We start from the raw sequence: 24,860 nt of genomic DNA on the forward strand, positions 1-24,860 counted from the left end.
ATTTTAAAAACATTATGACCTTTCAGAGCTGTTCCATTCATTCATGTCTTGTTTTTTTAAAGTGAGTGTATCCTGTAACTATGCTAACTTGTTAATTGCTCAATCAAGTTTTTTTCTTTTTAGACTAACCATTGAAATGTTAAATTATGAAGAATTTACGAGCTGTGAATGACTGAATGAGCTAAATTCGAGCTCTAGTGCAGTACATTCCAGTTTCACTTTTTTGTAGGTGAGAGCGGTCTTTTCCAATTAATACAAATGTCAACACCAGCTAGCACTCTCACAAAAACCATCTCGTGAACAAAGTGTTACTTTGTGACATAATAGTTCATTTTACTATGTAAAATGTAGGCTGTTGAATGATTTCTCACCTGTTTTCTCTTAGTAAATTATATTTCTTGCATTCATTAAGGGCTTTTTACCATAACTAAACTAAAAATGCACCAAAACATCACATTCCATGTGAAAACATGCTCGTTCACAAATTTCCTAAATCCCATTTGTTCATTTGTTTTTCTAATCTCCGAGGATATTTCTTTTTTAACATAATGACCAGAATTACCATGTGTTTTCCTTGCAGCAAACCACAACTCCTTCTCTGTAAACTGAAATCAGACTTCACTACACAGAAATAGCTCCAGGATTATAACCAATGCTTTTCTGAGTCCAAGCCCAGTGAAGAACTGGATAACATATTCATATGAGGAAGTCCATATTTGTTTATTGTGGTTTACTTATAATTGGCACCTTCACAATGAAATTGTGATATTAAATAGAAAACGTTTCATACCTGTAATTGTGTTGAAAGTGTTTGACATTTTGTTGTTTTTCATTTCAGTTTGAACCCAAAAGGAAGGCAGCATATTTGAAATCTTTGTTTAAAGCAAACACATTCCTATTTGCTTTAATTAAAACACAGCTACAGCAGTCTGTATGAAATCTGTCAGATTTTATATTCCAGTTTCCTTGTATTACTTGTGAAGTTTCTTAAAGTTTTGAAAGCTACCATGGAAGGGGAGGCAAAAGCAATAAACCATATTAATGATAATTGGTGAAAAAAGCAACTCTGCTCCTTTTCAGCCCTCTCCCAGCGTGGTCAGGAGAGTAAGTCCAAGCTTTTGAAAATTATATACAGTACTTCCATTTTTGAAACAAGACTTGAACATGTTCTCTAGCATGAATATAGAATTTAGGAGATGACTGAATTCCAATATGTGACATGCTGAGAAAAGGGCAGCTATTTTAAGTTTGCTCCTCTCTGTGCAAAATATCCCAGTAACTCCTATAGCAATCAGAATGATTGTGCAATGGCTTCTTTGTGAACCAGAGTGTGATTTTGCTGCATAAACAGCTGTGAGGGGTAGTTCTGGAGTTTGATTTTTACCTCCACTGGTGGTGGAGATTTGTATTATGTGGTTCTGTGTTGATATGACAGAAAATGCAGTCTCCAAATTAAGATTCCTGTTGCAAATGCATATACTGTAGTATAAATTAGGCAGAGATTAAAATCTGACTTGATGTACTGTACCTCACTGTGTATTCTAGAAATTCAGTTTTCCTTTATTGACTCCATAACTTTTTCTTACTCATTTTCCAATGATGATTGTGCTTCTCTTGCTATTTGAATTGATTTCTTGAGCAAAAGCACAGCAAAAAAAATCATGAAAAGCTCTAAGCTGAGGAAAAGTGATGAGGCAAATGCGAGTGCAATAGGGTATCGCTGCTTCCAGTGGGTTTCAGAGCAGCCTGAGACTCATTCATCTCTCTGACCATGACTGTACCTCACATTTAGTGTTAAAGATATTTTAAAGGCTGTTTTCTTAGTTTTCTAAGAAGGCTTTTATAGTTTGACTGAAACAGCAAACAACAAATGACTAGCTCAATGGCAATAATACAAAAGTTCCATCTAGGGAAGCATCAGGGGAAAAATATAGGGAAACAGATTTTTTACTGTACCCTGCACTTTTTGTACAGTATATTCTTACCAAGATGTATGTACAGTATCTCTTATACTAGAAAGATAGCAATACATTAATGCACAGTGACTACATTAGTTGAAATAATCGCTGTGCCAATAACAATTTACTGAAAAAATGGGACCTTGATCAGAACCAGGAATGCTGAATGGACATTTAGATATGTCTGTGGCTGTCAGTTCATTTGATTTTTGCATGTCGGAGGAGAGTTCACTAATTATCACTGGAAAGCTGGCAGTAACAGAATAGAAACTTGTGTTTATCCACCTGCCTACTCATCTAGAGCTCTGAATAACAATAATGCAACTGTATAGGATCTTTTCTGCCAGCTGCTTCAAAATCACACTCCGGGCATTTTGGGCTTTTTTCTGTTCAGCTCTTCCTGTTTTTTTCTGACTGATTATGCTGGTGGCCTAAATCTATCCTTCCTTTATATGAAAGCTGCTTATTCCTGGAAAAGGTCACAGAAACCTGGAGCCTGTTTCAGGCGTACAGGGTACACAGCAGGATGCCACTCTATCACAGGATGTAGACCCAGACAATTTAGAGGTACCAATTAACCTTGCTAGCACACCTTTGGGAAGTAGGAGGAAACCAGAGCATCCAAAGAATATCCACACAGACATGCAAACTCTACACACAGGACAACCCAGTATAGGACCCAAAAGCAGTATTGTCACAATCCCCTGAACAGAAGTAAAAAATAAACTAAAGCAATGTAGATGTTGTGGTACTCTGGTGGAGAATGGGCCTTGATTAAATCAGAATGAAATCACTCACCATATTCTTAAATATAAACTACATCTGACAAGATTTTGATTTAACTGAGCCATCATATGAAAACAAAAGGCCTTTCAAACTTCCTTTCCAAATTAAGTTTGTGATTTTAGATTACTTGTGCTGTGCTAGTATTGCAGCTGAGATGCATTCTTTCAGTGACTCATATCAGCCTTTACCACTAAGAAATAAAGTTGTAATTTGGGGATTATAATCTGCGATATGATAAACAAGGAAGACTGCTCTACAATGTCGAGTTGTGCACTTGAAATGCTCAGACTCTTCTGTGAGGCTGTGCTATTTCTAGGACAAGCCACGAGAATAACGTAGCATTTGAGGAAGTTCTCCTATCCACTATAAAGAATATTTTTGACTGTGTCTTTGTGAGAAAGTATTCGGAAATCAGTGGAAATGCTGAATGCTTCTGGTCTTTATTACAGTGCCACCCCTCCTCACTTATTCCCAGTTCTTGTGTTCTCTCTGTCAGGCCCTTCAGAGGGCGGCCATTAAATATCTTTGGATTGAAGCCAGTAATTGTGTGGTCTGAGTGGGCATGTTGTGGCTTCAGCGAGATTCTGAAACTGTGTTGCTTTGCTGACTTTAGTTGGGAACTACAGTGTTTGTTTATCCACTGACCCATAACAACAAAGAAGCATCCAGTTTAGAAACAGACACGATACAGATTTACAGAAATGGAATACGCCAATGTATACTGTACATACAGTATATCCAGTGCTGCTTCATAGTTCCTTAGTCTTTCCTTTGGTTGTCTGACCAGACATTGCCTTTCTATATCATTTTTTTCTAAAACTCAGAAAATGATTTCCTGTATGCTTTAAACAAAACATTTTTTTTTCTTGAAGTCTGAAGATCTGTTGACACCATGAAGTCTGGTCAAAGTACAGTATCAAGAAATCTAGGTAAAAAGTTCCAATGAGCCAGTTGAGCAAATTATTTCATTAGGATAATTAACACCTCAGCTGAAAGGAAAACCAAAAGACACTGTGGCCCTTGAAATCTGTAAATGTGCATCACTGAGATATCCCCAGTGGTACTGAATGTCAACAGAAGGCAATTAGTTTAAGAGCTACAGTAATCAATCAGTTTAGGCTCTGGGGGGTTGCATATAGATAGGTCATGTTCATACAGACATCTGCATTTGGTTATACAAAAGGAGAGAGATTCTAAAAGCTATGCAAACTCTGAGTCTCTTGGTGCCTGAATTTTTAGATTTTCTTTGTTCATGCTCTTAACCACGGGAGATTGTTTAGAATGTAGGGCAGCTGGCCTTGACACAGTGAGGGGGAAAATGGGTTATTTGAATTCCATTTGCATTCTGTGTGGTTTCGTTGTGCTACGAAACAGAGCGTATGTGTGAGAGCTTGAACTTGGCTGGTTTGTGCAGGGAAACATTAGGGAGGTGTCTCCTGCACCTGGATGTTCCATGCATTAGGGAACAGATGCTCCAGTCATCCCTCTCCGATATCCAGCGGATAAACTCACCTTTAAGTAATAATTTTCAAGAAATTATTTTAATTTTATGCAACAATATGCTATCTAGACATGTAACACAGGTACAGTATCTTTAATTAATGCCGGCCTTGTGCACCACTGTGGGGCCTATACAGGTTTGTTGACTGTGTTAAAAAAATATATATAGTTTATTCCCACCCTTTTTATGAAACCAGTAGACATTTCCCTTTATAATCCCCTTAAAGTATTGGTGGAAGAAATTATTGATTATTCTCCACTGTGGGGAAAAAATAAAAGTGCTTATTCTGTTGCTGTGTAGCTTTTGTTCTGTAGCATCCATTCAGTCATTACTTAAAGTTGTGTGTTTTATCCATTTGCTGCAGGAGTCACATACAGTAAACAACTAACTCTTATTGCCACACTTGTTTCTGCAATTTACCACCCTTGAGTGTTGGATTACACTGGGAAAACACAAAAAAAAAGCACGAGGACTTTAACTGCACTGTCAAAGCACAGTATAGGAGTTTGGACTTGACGGTTAATTACTGTTTTGGTCATTTAGGACTGTGTGTATGATTGTATATTTACCTTTTGCTCCTCTGTTCTTTTTGTGTCCTCTAGTAATGTGTATAACAACAAATGTAGTGCGTGCACATACAGTACACATCACATACACATAATCTGACAGTTTAATGGGACCATTAAGGGTTATCAAACAGCAAATAGAGGAGTATCTTGCTGTTTTTTAAGACAACAGTAAACATAAAGATGGAAGGACAAGAATGTACCACAAACATTAAAATGTATCAACTGAATCTTTGAAAATGAAATAATGCCCCTTTCATGGTGTTCTACTGTATAAAATGGAAATTGGTGCATTCATGAAAGTATTGCTCCTCATCAGGCTACATAGAATAAGAGGGGTAGCTAAAGTGTAATATTGCATAAAGTAGTACAAATTTAGCATCAGAAACTAATCCTTCTGGCTTATGTCTGTGTGGAGAAATTCTAGTCTCTAGCTGTTCAATTGAAAACATATGTAATGCTACGTTTGGATGTGGGGCACCCTACTGGCCAACAAATTGCAGCAGAGCCTGTGTGCATGTAAAAATTATTCTGTTTTAGTCTGTGACCATTTGTCTAACAGTTTTCTCCATTAGAACCTCCTAGTAGGTTTGTAGCCAAAGCTCATTTCCTTTTTATTACCATTTAGATGTTATTGACGATCACAGTAGTAGCCCTTATGAAATAATCTTCTTTATGTCCATAAAAATTACCTGCTTTGTGTCCGTAGAGCTGCAGTCTTTTTCTTGTAAGAGAAGGAGAGTCTTCTGTTTTTAAAGGATATACGCTGGCACCATAGTAGGCGGTGAAACACTTTTTGTATTGGGTGAGAACATTATATGGTCTTTTCAGTGAAAGTTGGTAAGGTCAATACAAGTAAAACCACGCTCCATAAAGTACTGGACCTAGAGTGCATGTCACATCAGTTTCACAAATTGGGCCACAGAAAAGATATTCAAAATACTTTCTTAACCTTTGCTTTTAAGCAGAAATATTTAGCTTAACCTTATTTACAGGGCAACCAAATTCATATGTTACTGCATTATAGAAAGGCTTCCTCTAGAGCTGTAGTTAATATTTAAACAGCAACATGTATCACATTATTACACATCAATTATATTAAGACTAAAAGTTAAACAATATCAAGTGTGTTGTTCTTATTCATTTGAATAATTGATTCATACACTGTTCCCAACGCAGTATTCCCAACTGCTTCCCTGACACAAAGGCGCATCCAGTAATTATCAGAACACAGTAATATTTGTATAGTATTCTCTTCAGGTTATACAGTATATATTGTCTATATATACAGAAAATGAACACATTGCATTACTAGCATTAAAAACACCTAGTAAATCTCTAATAAATAATTTAAACGGGCATAGAAAGTGTTCCGTTTAAGATAATTAAAAAAAATAACAGTATATCAATCTATTGCAGTACTCACTTCTGCTTATAAAACTGTGTTAAAATTAAGAACATATAATAAGGTGTTGACAAATTCATCTCAAGGGTCTTCAGAAAAGTGGTAAAACACTAGCCAGTGGGCACAAGTGGAAATTAAAACCAAGAACAGGAGGCACTTCTTCACAGAAAGGGTTTCAGGAGTGGGGAACAAGCTACCCAGCCTTGTTGATGAATCCGATACCTTTCTCCTTTCAAGACATGGCTGGCTGAAATATTAATTAAATATTAAAGAGTTAGATTGGCTGAGTGGCCACCTCTCATTTTTAACCAAACTAATATAGAGCCGGTGTTACAGATACCACTCATTATCTGATTTATATGAGTTAACAATAGTAATCTGTGTGGTGTCTTTCATTTCAAGAGCACTTTACATACTGTATACTGGAAAAGGGGGACACAATTCATCCATCACTGGTTGGCTCAATGAATGAAAGCCATTTCCTAAAGGCAGATCCTTAACTAAGATGGAATGCATTTTCTATAGAGGATGAGTAAGAAATGTGTTTTAATATTTTATATTATAGATGCTGACAACATATATAGTTTATGGGTTGAAATTAGACTGTCATGTGTAGCTTTGGAATAGCTCCTCTGCAAAGACTGTTATCTATTTCAACACAAGAGATTTAGAATGGAGCGGCAAAATTACAACAAAAGATTTTTTGCTAAAACATTTGCAAGGTATTCAATATGTATTGGTGAAAACATCCTAGTCTTTCAATCCAAAACATGATTCTGTGTTTCATGGGTTTGCTGTATGCAGGTATAGTAAGTAGCAGTTTAGTCTTGGAGATTAATGGGTCTAGTTGGGAAGATCAAGTTCTAGCAACTTCTCAGAGATTTTGGATTAATATCATCCAGTTTCCTAAACTACTGTACATGTGTATTTTAGTTATAGGTTAACTACTGTTAAGAAAGCCTTTAAACAGGAGTCCAGAGTTACAGCTTATTCTGCAATGTAGGCCATGTCCTGGAGACTTCTGGCGTGCGGTGGCATCAAGCATTGGTTTGTGTCCATCTGAAAAAGAAAGTATTGGCTTTCCACTTTCCACCTCACAAGTGATCGTAAAGTTCACATGATCAGAATTAACCACTCCATGTTTCTTTTGAACTACAGCACCAAAAACTGTGGAAAACTCTTTGGTTTAAAATAATTTCTCTAACATCTTCCATTGTGAATCAGTTTAGGAGCCACTAGAATGTATCGAAAAATAGAAAATGGAGTGAAATCTAGGCAGATAACAGACATTTACATAACTGTTTATCTGCAGTGCTGAGATGACTGCTGGACCTTATTGGAACCAGATCAAATTACTTTCATTCTTCCATATTTAATGACTTCTTTGAGCTGATGTATATGCCACCCTAAGTGAAAACCAATCAAGATAAAACATTTTAGTCAGTTTAAAAGTATCTCTGAATGGATCATCCTTAGTAATATTAGCACATGCATACAGTTAAATAATTTCACAAATGGGCATCAAGAAAATATATGACAGGATTTCTACTCAATACGGACATACTGTACATAGTGGCTTCACAACACACCTTTAGTTATTCTTTTTGACTTGGCACAGTGCAAACACTGGTATACTTTTTCTTATTGCTGCTGTTGTGTCTTACCATGGTCATTCAGAACGGCTGCAATCGGAAAAAGTGGGCTAATAAGTAAAGTAAAATCTTTTCTTTAAAGACTTGTCTGTGAAAAAGAAAAGTGCCAATGGCTTAGAGTAGTCAAAGGTGGAGATTCAGATGTTTCACTCTAGATTGTTTTGTATTTTTTAACACAAGCATAGAATTACCTCGTTGATTATTGCTTTAGGGCAGTACTGTGGCAGAGTGGTAATACTGCTGCCGCAGAGCACTGGGATCCTAGGTTCAATTCCAGACCTGGGGTGCTATCTGTGTGGAGTTTGTAGGTTCTTCCCATGTAGGTTTCCCACAGTCTAAACTGGCTCTGTTGTGAGAGTGTGTGTTTCTGTGTCTGTATGGGTGATCACTTTATTAGCCATATACAGTTTCTTGCATTAGGAATTTGTCTTTTCGCATACCTCAACTTGCTCTCCATGAGATACTCAGGCACACAGACAGGGAGAGAGGCTTGGGGTCAGAGCGCAGGGTCAATGCCCCTGGAGCAGTTGGGGTTAAGGGCCTTGCTCAGGAGCCCAACGGACTAGGATTCCTCTGCCAGTTGCAAGATTTAAACCGGCAACCTTCCAGCCACAGGCGCAGATCCTTAGCCACAGAGCCACAGAGCCACCGCTCCGCCCCTGTTTTTTATAAACAGGATGTACTGGCGTCCTGTCCAGGGTGTACCCTGCCTTGCACTATTGGTTGCTAGGATTGGTCCTGGCTCCCCCAGTGACTCTGAATTGGATAAAGTGGTTAAAAAATTAATGGATGTCTTATTAATTTGGTGATTTTATTTTTGTACTTTTTTCCCCCATTATTTTTAGCATATACAGTACACTTACTTTCACAGTGTGAGCTGTGGAAAGGTGACGGTAAGAAAACATAGCAGATCTGCTAACAAAAGAATGGGATTTTGAGTCAAATGCTGAGTAACTGCAGAATTCAGGTACTTAACTCTTTTACTTTTTTACAAGAATAGAAGGTTTTTATGAGTTTGTCTGTGTGCATACAACATTCACCTGCAGTGTGTTACCTTTAGGTGCTCTTCGTAGCACCTAAGGTGACATACTACAGTACCTTCTGTGGAAGAAGAAATAAGATGATTCATTTGTTTTCAGAAAAAAAGACTTTGCTTAGGACTCGGCATGCAATGCAACAATTACCAGAACAGGTCAGAATTTGATTTCTTAGCATGTTTTCTATTTTTCATATTTCCAACAAATAGGGAGTTGCATCAGCTTGCATAGGCTGCAAAGGAACAGGTAAGGGTACATCCCATGCTGAAATGAAAAAAAAAACACAACAGTCTCTGTCTTGTATCATAATGCGTAACATCACATTGGAAGATACCCAGAGTTCCAGTACACATTCAGTTTAATGTCAGAAGTACAAAGTGTATATTTTAGCAGTGATTCCTGTACCTTACAGATTTTTTTATAGCAGTAGTATCTGGCTGATTATTACAACCATTCCACCATCTGATCTCTGTCTAGTGGTGTTATTGAGGTCAAGCTTTCTAATATTAGACATAAAATCTTAATGAGCTCAGATAGAATAGTAAAGAAATACCACCCGAATAACCTTTGAATATTCCTGAATTAGCCATTTATTTTTTGCATTTAAATTCAAGGCTTAAATGCTGTCAGTAATTTCCTTGTATAGCAGTGCTCAGTGGTATGTAGCATATTACAAAAGCAAAGTCACCCCCTTGAAACTCAGACAAAATTCTCCTGGACCACATGATTCAGTCTTTTGGTACTGTATAACATATGAAAATGCTGGCTGGGGAGTGGAGTTGTGTGATCTGAGCCTGCAAGGACCGCAGTTGAACACTGGCAGGGGCTGAGCTGAGCCCTCAGAACTGAATAATCTGAAAGCAATAAAATAACATGCTCATTAGCTCAAAAGGTTTTTCTAAATTGTGACTTTTTAACATTTTTAACCCCGTGCCCAAATCCTAAATTTACTGTGACTTCTAGCAGAGCTCGAAGGATGTTTTGCAAGGCATTAATGTTTTTCCTGTGCTCTCTATCTAGATTCTGTCAGGAATGTATGCCTGTTATTGCTTTCTGAGATGCATAAGTCATTAAATTGGTTCTGAAGTTAACCCAATGTAAACCATTCACACAAGACTAGAAAGTATTTTTCTGCATTTCCTCTTCTTTTTCTTGCTTTGTTCTGTGGCCTCTCGTTCTATGATTTCCTCAGGATTCTGACTTTTCAACTTTAATTGTGATGTTTCTTATAAACTTCATTTTCTAGAAGCAAGTGGTTTTGATCTAGCAAAAGTGTGCAGTCCAAAAAAAGGAGCTATAAAGTACAGGTATATATACATCCGCAGATTCATTCTCATCAAAACTGTAGAAAGAGAATAACAAAAAAATGGCATAAAATGACTTTGCTAAAGATTGTTCCAAAATTGATAAAACATTTAATTAATCTATTGTGTATATACAGTATAGCTCTTTTCATCCCAAAGAATCTCAAAGCACCTTTCATACCGGAGAAGACATACTCATGTGGAGCTTTAGTGGTGAATGAAGTAGGTTCCTCTCCTGTGTGGAATGTCCTTCTCTATCTAATTAGGTAGAAAAGGAAGACATTGGTTCACCAGTTGAACTAAGAGGGATTGTGGAATTTGAAAGCTCAAGGTGGAATCTACCTAGGAGACCAGGGTTAATACCCCTGCTTTTACAAAGGTTGACTTTGTATCTTTCGTGACCAGCTAGTCAGATCCTAATTTTAACATCTCTTTCAAAGAGCAGCACCTCCTATACTACAACAGACTTTACCCAGTCACCAGCCTGTGTCACTCTGTTTTTTATTTGGAAAGTCTAATTCACAGGGTTATAAAATCTGCAGGACTGTTGGGGACCCCTGTCAAAATTGACGTCTAGAAGTTTAACATTAAAATAATAATTAGAATAATTAGAAAATATGGAAGCAATGCATACTGTACTCTTTAAGATCTAAAAAACAAGTCTTCACTCTTTGCATCTGTAGTAAAAAAGAAAATGTATGATTTAAACACATTTATCATGTAGATAAAAAGCAGTTTTATCATCCATATGCCATGGATAGGATATCTGATGCCAAAGCAAGGATTTCCTACCTGTTATTTCATGAGAGTGGAAGCAGACGAGCAGTGTCACACTGGAATTGTTTTAATCTGGTCAATTAATCAAATTACTCTAAAAGTAAATCCTGTAATATTTCTTGCGCCACTGCTGAAACTGCGGGAATTTGCCTAAATCATTTACCCTAAAAACAAATTCAAAACTAAGATGCTGCCTCAGTTTAAAGACACAAATCAAGGTGGTTTATTCTTTATTACATTTGACAGAAAAGGACTACATTTCTTTGATATAGTCTATTAATGACAACCATATAATGAGAAGAGAAGAAGCGTGGAAATGCATTCTGAAATTAAATATATTTCAACATTTCGAAGTGTCCCTTATTGTAAATGCACAAAAACATTTAAAAATCTGTAAATGCCTAAAGCTGACTCTTCCAAAGGCAAAAATGTTTTTTTATAAACTGTCCAGCAGAACCAGAAATAAGACAGTCAGAGAATTTGGCCTGAACTATAGAAGAAGAGAGAATGAATTCTGGGCAAGCTTAAACTTCTTTTCTTGTCACTTAACAGGAAGAAAACATTTATTTTGTTTCAATCAGATGTCCGGCCCTGTGACTGATTTTCCCAAAATAGCAAGAGACGGAGGACAGGACTGTTTTTTTTCTGCACAGGGATTTATTGAGAAACGACTAACCCTTCTGCCAGTAAAGAACAACTTAAAGAAAACAAGCATAGGGGGTTGAACATGTCCCACTATGAAATACCTTATTATTAGATTATTTACATTTAAGCAGTTTTAAAATTGATTTTATTGCTTGCCTTATAAGTTAGAGAGCTAACAGTTTTGGGATTGAGGCCACATTTGTTTCTCATTAAAATTGAGCTTTTTTTCAGCATTCTGAAAAAAGATTTCATTAACGTCACATAAGAACATAACATTGTTTTTAAAACGAGAGGAGGCCACTTGACCCATCTGGCTCATTCAGTAATTTAGTAATTTAGGAGCTAAATTTATCTAAACTTTATTTAAACTCTGCCACCCATATTTTTCTGTCATCTGCCAATTTATACCTGCATATAAATTATATATAGAAGATCAGGAAGAGCTGTGAGCCACAAATGGATCTCTGTAGTGTGCCCTGCTTACATCAGGCCATTTTGAGATTATGTCTCTTGAGATGTCATGTTTTTTGTTCATTAATGTGTTCTTGATCAACATCCTTGATGTCTAAACCTTTTAATTTAAGAATGAACCTTTAGTGCAAAGCTTTCTGGAAATCTGAGGACAGTATATTGTGTTGTATGCTTTGGTATTATCATTTGTCATTGTTACAAGTAATAGGTTTATTCCATGCTGAAAAGAGAAGAAAGAAAACATGTTTCGGAAGTGGCGCCGCCTTCATTTGTTTATTGTTGCTTATTTGAAGAATTCTAAAATGTTAAACCAGATAGCCCTGTTCTAAATCCACACTGAATGATTCTTAAAATGATTTTGTTTTGTAATAATTTTTCAGGTTTAGCTGTCACTATTGTTACCATAAATTAACACCTACAGTATAAGACTGATTGGTCTGTAGTTTCTTGGTTCAATTTTTTCCTTCATTTTATGAACTGGAGTTACATTTACAACATTCATGTTATCTGTAGGTACAGCTACCATCCTTGGATTTAATATATATTGTAGTTATATCCATGAATAAAACTGTGAAAATACCATTATGAAAACAGGTCTAAGCTGTTTATTGGTTTTAAGCTGCTGTAGTGCCAGTAGAAACTCAGTATTAGTTATGGTGGAATTACCCCAGTACTGCTGGAGTTCCTTCTATAATATGGGGCATGTTTTTTTTCTATTGTAAAATCCCTTGTTAAAAATTTAAGCATGTTTACTATTGACAGATGAACACAGCTCCTGGTTCTCTTTTTTTTTAGGCCTGGGAATGTTGTCAGCAATTCCACCCCATATAATAGCACTTAGCTATAGAAACTGTGCCACATTCTACTAGTGTGAACTCAGCCCAACACACCGGCAATAGGGCAGCTTCTGATGAAACCCTGAAGCTTGAGGAGGAGCTTTCTGGGTATGGTATGTCCACACCATGTATGATACATCAAAGACAGCACATATTGGCAGAATGGTGCAGTGTTAAAAATGTGGATTCTTGAAATTTAGAAATGTAGATGGGTTGGTTCAGGACACAAGGCGACAAGCAATGGCTCAACCACCCATTTTTCACGTATATATTATGGACACACTGTTGATGTAGCCCTTGTAGTGAGCAAAGATAAGGCACGGTCTGTCATAAAAGGAGAATATATCAGTGATGGGCTAATTAGACCAAGGCTTGACTTGACCATTGTTCAGTTCTGTGCAACTTCCTCCTCAGCATAGAATGATTGGTATGAACAACTAAAACACTCAGGACCCATGGCTCCATGCAAAGGCTGGAGTGGATAACACTAACACCAATGTGAAAGAGTTATGGGGCGACTGCATCATCAAAGCCATAATTTTACTTTAGAAAGACATTCATAAGCTAACTTACAGGTCCTTAGATAGTCCCACTATTAACTGGATTGACCACAGCAAATGAAGGAGATCTTTACAGGACATTTGTAGCCACCATAGGATAGATGTCAGCAGTGCTCACTACCTGATGAGTTCTAAGCTACTGTAAATTAAAATTAAAATTGTAGGTTGCCCATACCAGATGACAATGTTGGCGGGTTTTTTACATTGCCAAGCTTAAATCTCCTGATATAGAGTTTTTATCATCAAGATCAGCAATCCCTTTAGCATAATAGCCAATGAAGAAGATCAAGACACAATTGAAGAGAAGTGGAGTACCATCAAAGACACATACACAGGAATAGCCAGGAAAGTAATCAGATACAGGCAAAAAAAAAAAAGAACAAGCAGGACTAACAACAGAGCTGTGTAAGAAGAAAGAAGAAGGCTTAGGGAAAAACTGCTGAATGTTACGTTACAGGCTTATTCAGCTGGAAAACAATATAAGAACAAAGACAAAGAAGTAAAGAAGAGTGTTTAAAGAGACAAGTGAGCTTTTGTTGAGGATTTGGCGAGAGACAAAACTGACTGCAGAAAGAGGAACATTGAATACAGTATTCAAGATCACTAAACAACTCTGTGGACAAAGCATTAATCTTTGAATACCAGTCACAGATACACAAGGGAGAAACAGAAACAGAAAGGGAACAAGCTGCAAGATGGGCCCAGAATGTTTTTAGTTTTAAAACAGCCTGTGGCTAATGACCCAGCTAATCCACTTTCAATGACGTTGTAGGCACTGACACCAGCCCACACATCAAAACAGCAGTGGGTGTAGCCATTAAGGTAATAAAAATGGCAAAGCCCCTGGAATTGACTCTCTTCAGGCAGAACTATTGAAAAAAAGATGTATGAACATGACTGCTAGGGTGGCCCTCATCCCATCTGGGAAGAGTAAGAGGAGAAAATGATGCTATGCCACAAGACTGGAGTAAAGGCCTCATTTTAAGATTGCCAAAAAAAGGGGAGCTCTACAACTGTGACAAGTCCTCACACTCAAAACTCCTTTAACGGGACTGATGCTACCATGATTAACAAGCAGAGTTACACAATCACAAAGGATACATCAGTGGCCATTTCCTAGGGGAGGGGAGGAATACAGTATCTCACCTTTGTGATTTGAAGATATTTATATTTGTTATGTTCTGGTTTTTTTTTTACTCCCCTCCTGTGCAGGGGTCCATTTTTGGACGTGGGTGTGTCCCTAAATTGGATCTCTCTTTGGATTGGTTGAAAAGAGCGGTCCGGTTTTAAATGCCGGTACGGGACGTCCTGAGAGTTCTGAAGAGAGGCGTTAAAAGGAGAAACTGAAAACGTGAGACGCGTCGGCATCCATGTTTCTTTTTTAGTTTTCCGTTATAGCTTAGTTTAAATAGTAGACAGATATTGTAGCTTGCGGAAGACTTTGCTTTGGCTTTGCCACCCTATTCTTGGGAGACAGGTTTAGAGGGTAATAGGGTTTTAGAATAGTTTAGTTAGTTGTTGGTTTTTTCTGTTGTTCACTTACCCCTGTGGTTTTTTTACTTCCAAGCGTTTTCTGTCATCCTACACGGAGTTGTGTGTATTTCTGTCTGTTAAACCCTGGCTCATGTTATTCGCCCCTAGACTGAGCCGTACTGGGGACATAACATATTCAAAGAAATAAAATACTCTAGGCAATGCAGGAAAAACATTTTAAGATAGACATTGGGAGACAGTGCTAAATGGGGACATCAGGTGATAATGCAGTGATAACGCAGCACTTGTGGATTTTATTCCATAACAGCAAACACAACATTTCTACAACCTCCAGTATGGTGTCTTTCCATAAATGTCATACAGACATGGTGCTGAATAAGGCCTTTTATGAGATTAATCCCAATATTTTTAAAGCAGGTGAGACGGTCGCTTTCTAGTTACTTCAGGTTATATTACAGTATGCTTTGACGCTATTGCATATGTGTAACACTGAGTGAGCGAGAATGAGAGACATATATATATATATGTATTATGCAAATTGTCAGAGGAGGAGGGTTGCAGGGAGAGATCAGATGTTTACAGCTTCCTCCCAAATGAGTCCATACCATCATACCATACCAATCAACCAATCAACACTGAGAACTGCTGTGTGAAACAGTGTGACATTTGTGTAGTTTTTTATGCCACGTACGTTTTTCCCCATGAAGGGGCAAACCTTAGGGCAAATACTTAAGTGTGTTGAAACTAAATCATTTATAAGAGCCACAGGAAAATATGCAGTGCATATTGTGCCTCGCCTAAGTATTCACCCTCTTCCACTGATGTCCCATTTTCCATGTCTCAGAATGTCAAAACTTGAAAACTGCTGTTTGTCGACAATTCCCAACAAACTTGACAGAACTTGGGGGAGTTCAATATTGGACCATCCCAATGTATAGTTGTATTTGGTGCCTAGAGTATTTTATTTAGTGGAGATTCATAACTGGAATTGTTGCCAAAGAGGTTCCACCAAGTATTGACACAGGGGGGTGAATACTTATGAAATCAACATATTTTAAATTTTTTGGACTTTTGTATGGATTTTCACAGACATTTTTTTCTTCCATAAAAGTGCTCAGTTTGAACATTTAAGGATTAATTAAAAATAATCACTCAACCTTTGTGATTTAACACTCATTGGACATCATTGGAAGGATTAACATTTGCAATCCGTATATAATGGATTTACAGTAGTAGAGAGCAAGGCATTTGTACAAGGGAACAGCTTCTGGTCATTATAAACCTGCTCCGCTCTGATTGGCTAAGACTCTGCTTTGGTGCACCAGTTTCACCCTCATTGCTTCTTTGTAATTTTGCCTGCCCGCTCACCATTGGGGTACTGTATATACTGTAGACAAGATATTTGCTCTGCTCAATATCACAGAGCTACGAGTCGAATGGAATAAATCATATCTAATTCATAGGCTTCAGGAAAGCTTTTGGCAGTGTATACAGATGGTCACTGTTATAAATCGCCCTGTTATACATTATTTTGCACTTACTTTGTCTATGAATTGAGGAACTTGACATAAAACATTTCTCTGTATGCAGATGACATGCAGTTGTTTGTTTCTGACCCGGCTGTCCCACATACCCACATTCCTTCTATATTGGAGCAAGTCAGAGTAATCTCTAGATACAAATGGGATTTTCACAAGAGTGAATTTACCCTTAAACCTGCTGTTGTAAATTACCCGCTTTCAAAACTTCCATTTAAAATGGAGCCTGACAAGTTAATGCATCTGGGTATTAAAGTAACAGGTTTTTAATCTCCGACCTTCTAAAATCGAATATTACACCATTTTACGAACATACCTGTACCAAATGAGATTTGCCACAGTTCAAGAGACAGTTTAGCCTATACTGGATCTCCATATTTTCTCACATGTATGCCAATTATATTTTCATCCTTTCTTTCTTGCCAGAGTCTCTGTATTTGGTATGAATAGGGTATTAAATATTAAAAGTATTATGAAGTTTAGATTTCAGAAGTGTGCGCCTCCATTATCACCCTTCAGGCCTCATTCCTTTCTACAGTTAAAGTATTACTGGAGACATAGCTTCTCAAAAGAGGATTAGAAAAAGGTAAATTTGTGCCAGATGAGAATTGCTAACATTTTAAGTTTTGCATTGCATTCATTTACCACATACTAAATTGGCTGTTTTTTTTTCTGAACATAGATACTGTATGGGACAGTGACTGTTGTAAGAAAGACTTGTACAAATATTGGTCTTGTCATAGGCTGGCTCCCTTCTGGACTTTCATATTTTAAATCTTTCTCTGCAATAATGTGAACTGACATTGGACACACTCTAGTAATGTAGTGGAGTAGTTTACTGCCATATGTACACATACATTGGAATTCTTAATCGCATTGATCTCTCGGGACATACACAGCACAACAGACAACACCACACAATGTAGACAGTACATTACAAACATAATAAATAATAACATCACGAACAATAAATATGTTGTGGGACAATAACTATGTCGTAGTGGAAAAAAAACAGACCATACCGTAGACCATACAAAAAGTGCATTGAACCCATACAGCTGAGTGAAAATTGTGTGCGATTTTCGTCATCCTATGATGTCATTGCGGCTCGAACGATGGCAGCGGATGTCAGTTCAGTTGGTAAGAGACAGTGAGAAGCGAAGGCTTAACATCAGGAATGAACAGATATGGATAAATGTACACTTATGTTAAGATGCCTGATTTGATAGTTGTATTTGTGATGTTTTAGTGTGATTTACTATTTATAGATGGTAGTTACGCTTACACATAATTATCTAACGGACACGAAGAGATGACAGAGACCATGGGAGAACCGTAATAGGCTCAATGACAATCCTTTGATATAACCGTTTGTTCTGTTGTTTTAACTTATATTTCAGTGGACTATTTAAGAAGGCAAATACTATAATTAAAAAATTCCCCTGGGTGTCCCTCCCACCCTTCTGCCACCCCAAATATAAATTCCTGGCTAGGTCACTGGCCCAGTAACATTTATCTGACCAAACTGCAGTCAAATTCCTTGGGTTTTGCAAACGTACTGTATGTGCCAGATGCCTAATTTTACATCAATACAATGTTTGAGAGATGCAGTGCAGTTCCTAAAACTTAAAAAAGTCACATTTGCAGCTCAAGGTCAGACAGATACATTTTATTCAACCTTGCAGTATTTTTTGCATTCTTTTAATCCTTTCAGCTCCCTTCGGAAACTTTACTACTAGTCTCTTTCCCTAGTCATTATTTGCTTTGCATATTGGTTGCTGTGTTCTTATGTCAATTTTTTATACTGTAGTTGTTGTTCTATTTTTGTCCTTGTTTATGTTTATTTTCCAGTTACACACCTTTTTTCCAGTGTATCATTGTTTTTCTCTTGTCCTGCTGCACTGCTGTTTGCTTTCTGCTTGTCTGTGTATGATAAAAAAAGTTTTAGGAAAGAAAACACAAGACATAAGCATCAATACATTAGCAGCACTTCCAGCCATCATCAACGGAGAAGCATTATAATTTGTTGAGGACTTTGTATACCTTAGTAGACTTATCATCAGTACCACAAGTGCTACAAAAGACAACAAAGCTTAACTGAATAAGGTTAGAGGCCTTTATACCATCTGAAAGCCTTATGATCAAAATCGGACTTCCAACATAACTGTTGCCTTCATAAGATTTGTGATTTCTACCAGTCCAATAAAATAAAACAAAAGTGGCAGATAAGAAGGATCAAACACATACAGTACTAAGAATGTCTCAACAATCTCATTTATTTTGTTATACCAAGTGTGAGAAAAAAGGGAGTAATTTTTAAAGCTGAGGAGGTGAGCAGAAATAAAACTGTACTTGAAAATTAAATGAATGAAATTGGTATTCCAATTGGAAGACCAATAAAAGAAGAGAGAATTTCTCAGAAGCTGTAATTTCAAGGTGTTTTATTATTTTAACATATTCCAGGCGGTTGTGAGAGACGAAGAGTATGTGTACTGAAAAAATAACTCACAGGTGAAAATGAAATATGAACCCACTGAGTTTATAGCACCATGCAATGGGTATTTAATTTAAAATGACACTACATCTGACTTCCTACCTGCTTTGCTTAAGACCCTTGCTGGCTTGAATTGGATTGCTCCTGAGGAGGCAAAAATCCATTAATCTCCTGGGGGAGGATTCCAACTCAGCTCCTACAGGTGACCAGAGACATTGTCCAGGATAAAAGCTGTTTTTTAAAATAAAATAGAGATAGTTCCTTAGTGTAGAAACCCAATTATTACGTATTATGTCCTGTTCAATCTGAACAGGAATGTGAAGAGAAAACTAAGGTTTCTAAATGAATCAGCACAAAAACTGTAAGCAAATTCCTTCTTTCTGTAAGTATACTTTATTGTGTGGCTAATTTTGGAACTCATCAAGAATACATGTGATCAAAAGCAATAATTATTGGGGGGAGGGGTGATAGCTCGCGTATAATGGAGTAGCACCATTTTTCCATGCTCCTCTGCAGTTTCTTAAAGTTAGCCGCAGTTGTTGTTTTTTATTATATTATTGCTTTGTCACTCTTTGTGATGGAGTGTGTACAGTAAATTCCTTCCCCAGATTCTTATAACTTTTTCAGAATTTACCTGTGGTTCTTGCTTCCTCATTTTTCAAGACACTAGTCTCAATAACTACATCATTCATCTGGAATTATAAGATTCTTTATATTTCCAAAGCTCATTTGCAAAATCCAACGAATGCAGGAGGTTTAGATCTTCTTGTCTTTCATCATTATTATTGGGCCGCAAATGCAAGGTTCATGATATATTGGCAAACTGGCTTTCCCCATGAATCTGGCACAGTTAACAAAACTCTTGCATGGTTAGACAAACAGCAGAAGCACAAGCCAACACCTTTCTTTCTGTTTTGCTTGTTTGTAGGATTAAATCACAGAATACAATGGCAGGCACAAATGTCCTTTTGAGTGCACCCTGAGAATATTAAATCAGATTAAAAATGTCTACAAGTTACCAAAAATCTGTTTATATTCCAATTTGTTCATTTTGTGGCTTAATTTGTGGCTTAATTCCTTCACAAAATGATAAAACATTTACAGAATGGAAGGAACAAGGACTGATTACTTTTAAAGATTTGTATATAGATGGACAATTTGTACCACTTAAATTTTCTACGTTTCTTAAAATACTTAAAAAGTAATAATTATTGTAAATTAAAGCATTTGTTGACTTGAATTTAAACATATACTGTGCAGTATAACTGCTAATTTTTCATTTAAATTTTCCTTAAAATATTTTGCATCATCTGTTAGCTTTTTACTAGAAGACCTAGAAGCGTAAAAAGATGTGAATGGCAAAAGGCTATTTGACTCATTACTGCACATCTGTTTGCTATAGTGCGTAAGCTCTGTGATGGTAAAGAACCAGAATCTTCCTTTGTGGGGACATACAGTAAGAACAGGTCCTGATATTTAGAGATCTGTCCCTACAGAAGTGTTAGATGTATAAATAAAGAGGTTATATTGCTCCCCCATTGAGCTACCTGCAGTTTCTAGTTTGCCCTGGATCACTTTAATGACTCTTGGTTAGCAGAGGCTAATTATTTTTATGACAGGACAAAGTACAGAGAGCTGTTTCTCATGGCAGCTTTGAGATGGCTTTAATATATTTCACACAGCTTTGGGTAGTGACGAAGAGTGGGATTTAGAAGTGAATTTGCTTCTGGAAAATGTAAAAGAACTGACTGGGCTCCTTTTTCTGTATATGTTGGGCTGTTCTTTTCAATACTGAGCTTCAGTACACGCGATATGATAGATGTTGATGAACAATCTTCAGAGATAGAATGCATAATGACTATAATAGCTACTTTCCAAGGAAGCTGACTTGTTATTTTAATGTAGCAGTTTGACTTTGTCTCCTTTTCATTGCTCATTTACTTCCTGAGTACCATAAGTATACATATAATATATGTCACTTAACAAATGGTAATTTGGAAACATTTAGCTGAATTGCTTGTTGGTAGAGAGGTGTTTATTGTAGGCTATACAGTACATTCAAGAATATGACAGTTTGTTATAATTGCTGTCTGCTTTTTTAAAATAAACTGCAAAATTGATTTCCTGTACAGAAGTGAAGCCTATAAAAATGTTTTTAATGGGAAGTAGTATCTCTGAGTTTTCTGGAAATGTTAGTCTACTGGAAATAAGACTCAACTGCGTCAACTTTTAGAGTCTGTCTTCTGTTGTTATGGGTATTCCGAGTACTGTATAATTGTTTTCAAAGAAACTGCTACCATTAACATAAAAACACCTATAAAAATCCTGGTAAAGGGTTTTGAGAATAAGATGAGTCGGTATTCTGGTTTTCAAAATAACATTATCCACCAAAATCAACTTGTTATGATTTTAGTACAACTGAAAAGTGATTTTGTTTGGAAGAACAGATTCTTTAAGAACATGAAGTAAAACTGTGGTGCTAGTGTTCATGTCCAGCAGCCATACAAACTGTCTCTCTCTCTCTCTCTCTCCATTATGTCCTGTAAATGAAAGATTTCAATTTTTGTTTTCAGTTACAATAACTTTCTTGGCCTTGTCAAAGACATATTGTTTCTACTCATGACCCTAAAGTGTTTGCTGTTCCAGGTCATCCACAAACCTCTGTGCTTGGGTCATAAGCTGCTACTTTTTCTGCTTTCCACTCTTGAATTCTGTGAACCACCAAAACTAAATCATCTGTGCCTTATTAAATGTAATGTTTTAAGACTGTAGTGTGCTTCATGTTTTTGAAACGTGAAGCCCTTGGATAGCCACTAATTTGGTGTAATTGGTTGCTTTCTTGGTTTACTACCCTCTGGATAACCTTATATTTATCTCCAGTCTGTCTCATTAGAGAGGAGGGGCTTGAAAAAGCAAATACGTCTTATTGTGAATCTAGAAAACAGCAAGTTATATTTACCTGGGTATCAATTTCTCAGTTCCTTAGTGTAGAAACCCTCTTATTACATTGTCTATAATTTAAACATAACCATGAAGGAGACAAAAACATGTAGGCGTGAGGGATATTCATCATATTTATATACTGTATGGTGTCTCATTTGATTAAATTACCATTTAATGTAATGTAAGTCATGTGAGTTAATTACTTTGTATAAACCTGTTGACAAATCTACTGAAGCTAATTGCTCATGGATATTGTTCTTTTAAGTGTCCTGAAAATTTTTCTGCTTAAAATATAAACAATGGTTAATTAATAGGACTATTGTAAATCAGCTTTTTACTGATTTGTAAAGAGGTGAAGAGGTATGAAGTATGAAGAGGTGTTAGTGGGGCCAGCAGGGGGCGCTCACCCTGCGGTCCATGTGGGTCCTAATGCCCCAGTATAGTGACGGGGACACTATACTGTAAACAGGCGCCGTCCTTCGAATGAGACGTAAAACCGAGGCTCTGTGGTCATTAAAAATCCCAGGGCATTTCTCGAAAAGAGTAGGGGTGTTACCCCGGTGTCCTGGCCAAAGTTCCCATTGGCCCTTACAAATCATGGTCTCCTAATAATCCCCATCTGTGAATTGGCTTCATTACTCTCCTCCCCACTGATAGCTGATGTGTGGTGAGCGCTCTGGCACACTATGGCTGCCGTCGTATCATCCAGGTGGATGCTGCAAATTGGTGGTGGTGGAGGGGAGTCCCCATTACCTGTAAAGCGCTTTGAGTGGAGTGTCCAGAAAAGTGCTATATAAGTATAAGCTATTTTTTTTTACCGTCATTATGCGGCAGTTTGTTAGCATACTCTCTTTGCCCTGGAGAAAAACACTTGCCTTTGATGCTGATATGATTTTTTGTGTTAAGTAGAGAAATCCTAGTACAAATAAGCAAAAGCGGAATGGTCATTTGTCATTGAAGTCTTTCATGGCAGACAAAGAAAACCATTCTCTGTTTGCATTCTTTAGTATTGTGATTTTATACAGTGCAAAACTGTAGCAATGCTTCATTTAGAATACTGTGTACAACTTTCAAGAGATGTGGAATCAGTCCAGAAAAAAGAGCTGGTGACACGTCCCTTCCCAAAATAGGAGTCTGGCCCGTCACTGAGATTAACCGCCTACAAAGTTCGTCCCCTCTCATACAGCTGGGTGAACAGCAGCAATTGGGGTAAAGGCCTAAATGTCACTTGGCCCCAGAATTTGAATCCCAAGCCCCCCAGTTACAAGACCACACTACGCTGGTCCCACTGTACCATTGTGATACTGGAGTTACCAAATGTTAAGAGGGGAGAACTGTTTTTTAAACAGAACATTGAACATTGCGGTCGGGAATCTCGGTTGGGAAAGCAGCTGAATATTCTTCCTGCCTCTCAGATTTCCATGGAGAATGATTACCTCGGCCCACGGAGGATCGAGAGCTTGGTGAAGGAGGACTCCGACTGGCAAAGAAAGGCCAACATGGCGGTGCTCTCCATACAGAACTTCACTGTCAAGTATTTCGAAATCACAGCTCGCGCACAAAAAGGTAATCCGGGAATGTGGCACCCTGTTGCCCACTTTCAGCCTTCAGCTTTCTCCTCTTTGTCAAGGGGCTTTAGGGGTTTGTCGTGTTCTCTCGTTTTTTCTTCTCATGAGGCGGTGATTAAACCACCTGGCAGTAAGTTAAGGGTTGGTCACAGAAGTCAGAACAAATATAGGCCAGACAAAGTAAGGTTCAAAATAATAAAAGTGCTCTTTTTAAATAAAGAAAAAAAACACAAGGGGACTCCTTACTAGCAGTTTCAATACTGTAATTAAGCCTACAATCATTCTAGGCTGTTTAACTTCACAGGAGTAACTTGACTCCACTAAGACAAATATGAACTGTTTTACCATGAGAATCGGGTTAAATACCCAAAGCTCTAGCCCTGGCTTCTGCTGATGGACAGGAAGGCTTCCGTTTAAACCAGAGGCAAGTCAGAGTCTGTAAACTGACACAAAATTGTGAAACAGACAAAGATAACGCTGTGGATCCACAGTATGACAAAAAGGCAAAGAAAGCCACAGCATAATTTAATAATATTTACTTGCAATAACTGCAATCTGGAAACACAATTATAGCTATTGACCCAATTATTTCATTGCAGCATTATGCAGAATTATAAAGGTAACAGGTATAGAACTAATAAAACTGAAAATCTGCGAGAGAACTCATCAGAGGTCATAAATTGAAGGCGTACAACAGCCCTTCTCACATGACATCTGTGGTTTAGTTTTGAAAAATAATGTAAAGCATGAAGAAGACTGCCTTAAATTGGTCTCCATGTCAGAATAATTCAGTTGAGGATTACCCTTTTTTTCAGTTATTCTGATTGGAAGAAAGCATGATCTTTTTGTGTACATGTTGAAGTAAAGGAACAAAGTCAGTTGCACAGGGGATTGCGTTTTGTTTTGTTCAGAGGGTTTGCTGTACCCACTACAAAGGAGTATAATTCAGGATGTTCTTTGACTATCCTTCAGCTCAACCCTAAAAAAAAATACTACAGGTAATTAAAACTGAATGTGCTCCTTTTAAGTGGTTAACCCAGCTGATTAGAACACTGTATCAATCGACTTTCTCAGAAGCTGACAGACCCAGGCAGGGCCTGCATATACTATGAAAGTCTATGAAGTCCTAAAGAAAGAAACTATCGATTTATTGTATTGATTTCTCTTTCATTTGGTGTTCCCATTTTGTCCTGGCTCATTCATAAACTGAAAAGAATGATGACAAGGAAAAACAGATTGCAGAAAATAAGTGTAATTCCTTGATATGATGTATAACAGTATGGATTTTCCATACACCAAGGGCTGACCTTAAATATTTTATGCTG

General features: G+C 37.3%; 1 protein-coding gene across 1 annotated transcript in view; it reads left to right on the forward strand.

Annotated features, from left to right (window-relative positions):
- jmy (junction mediating and regulatory protein, p53 cofactor) overlaps positions 1 to 24,860 on the forward strand; it is a 72,739-nt gene that overhangs the window by 25,920 nt on the left and 21,959 nt on the right. The window contains exon 3 of the mRNA XM_088909931.1: positions 23,383 to 23,533. Coding sequence (XP_088766057.1) covers positions 23,383 to 23,533 — 151 coding nt within the window. The remainder of the gene's footprint in view (positions 1 to 23,382; positions 23,534 to 24,860) is intronic.

The sequence above is a fragment of the Atractosteus spatula genome, chromosome 3 (genome assembly GCF_055471065.1).
Source record: "Atractosteus spatula isolate fAtrSpa1 chromosome 3, fAtrSpa1.hap1, whole genome shotgun sequence".
Taxonomy (NCBI): Eukaryota; Metazoa; Chordata; class Actinopteri; order Semionotiformes; family Lepisosteidae; genus Atractosteus; species Atractosteus spatula.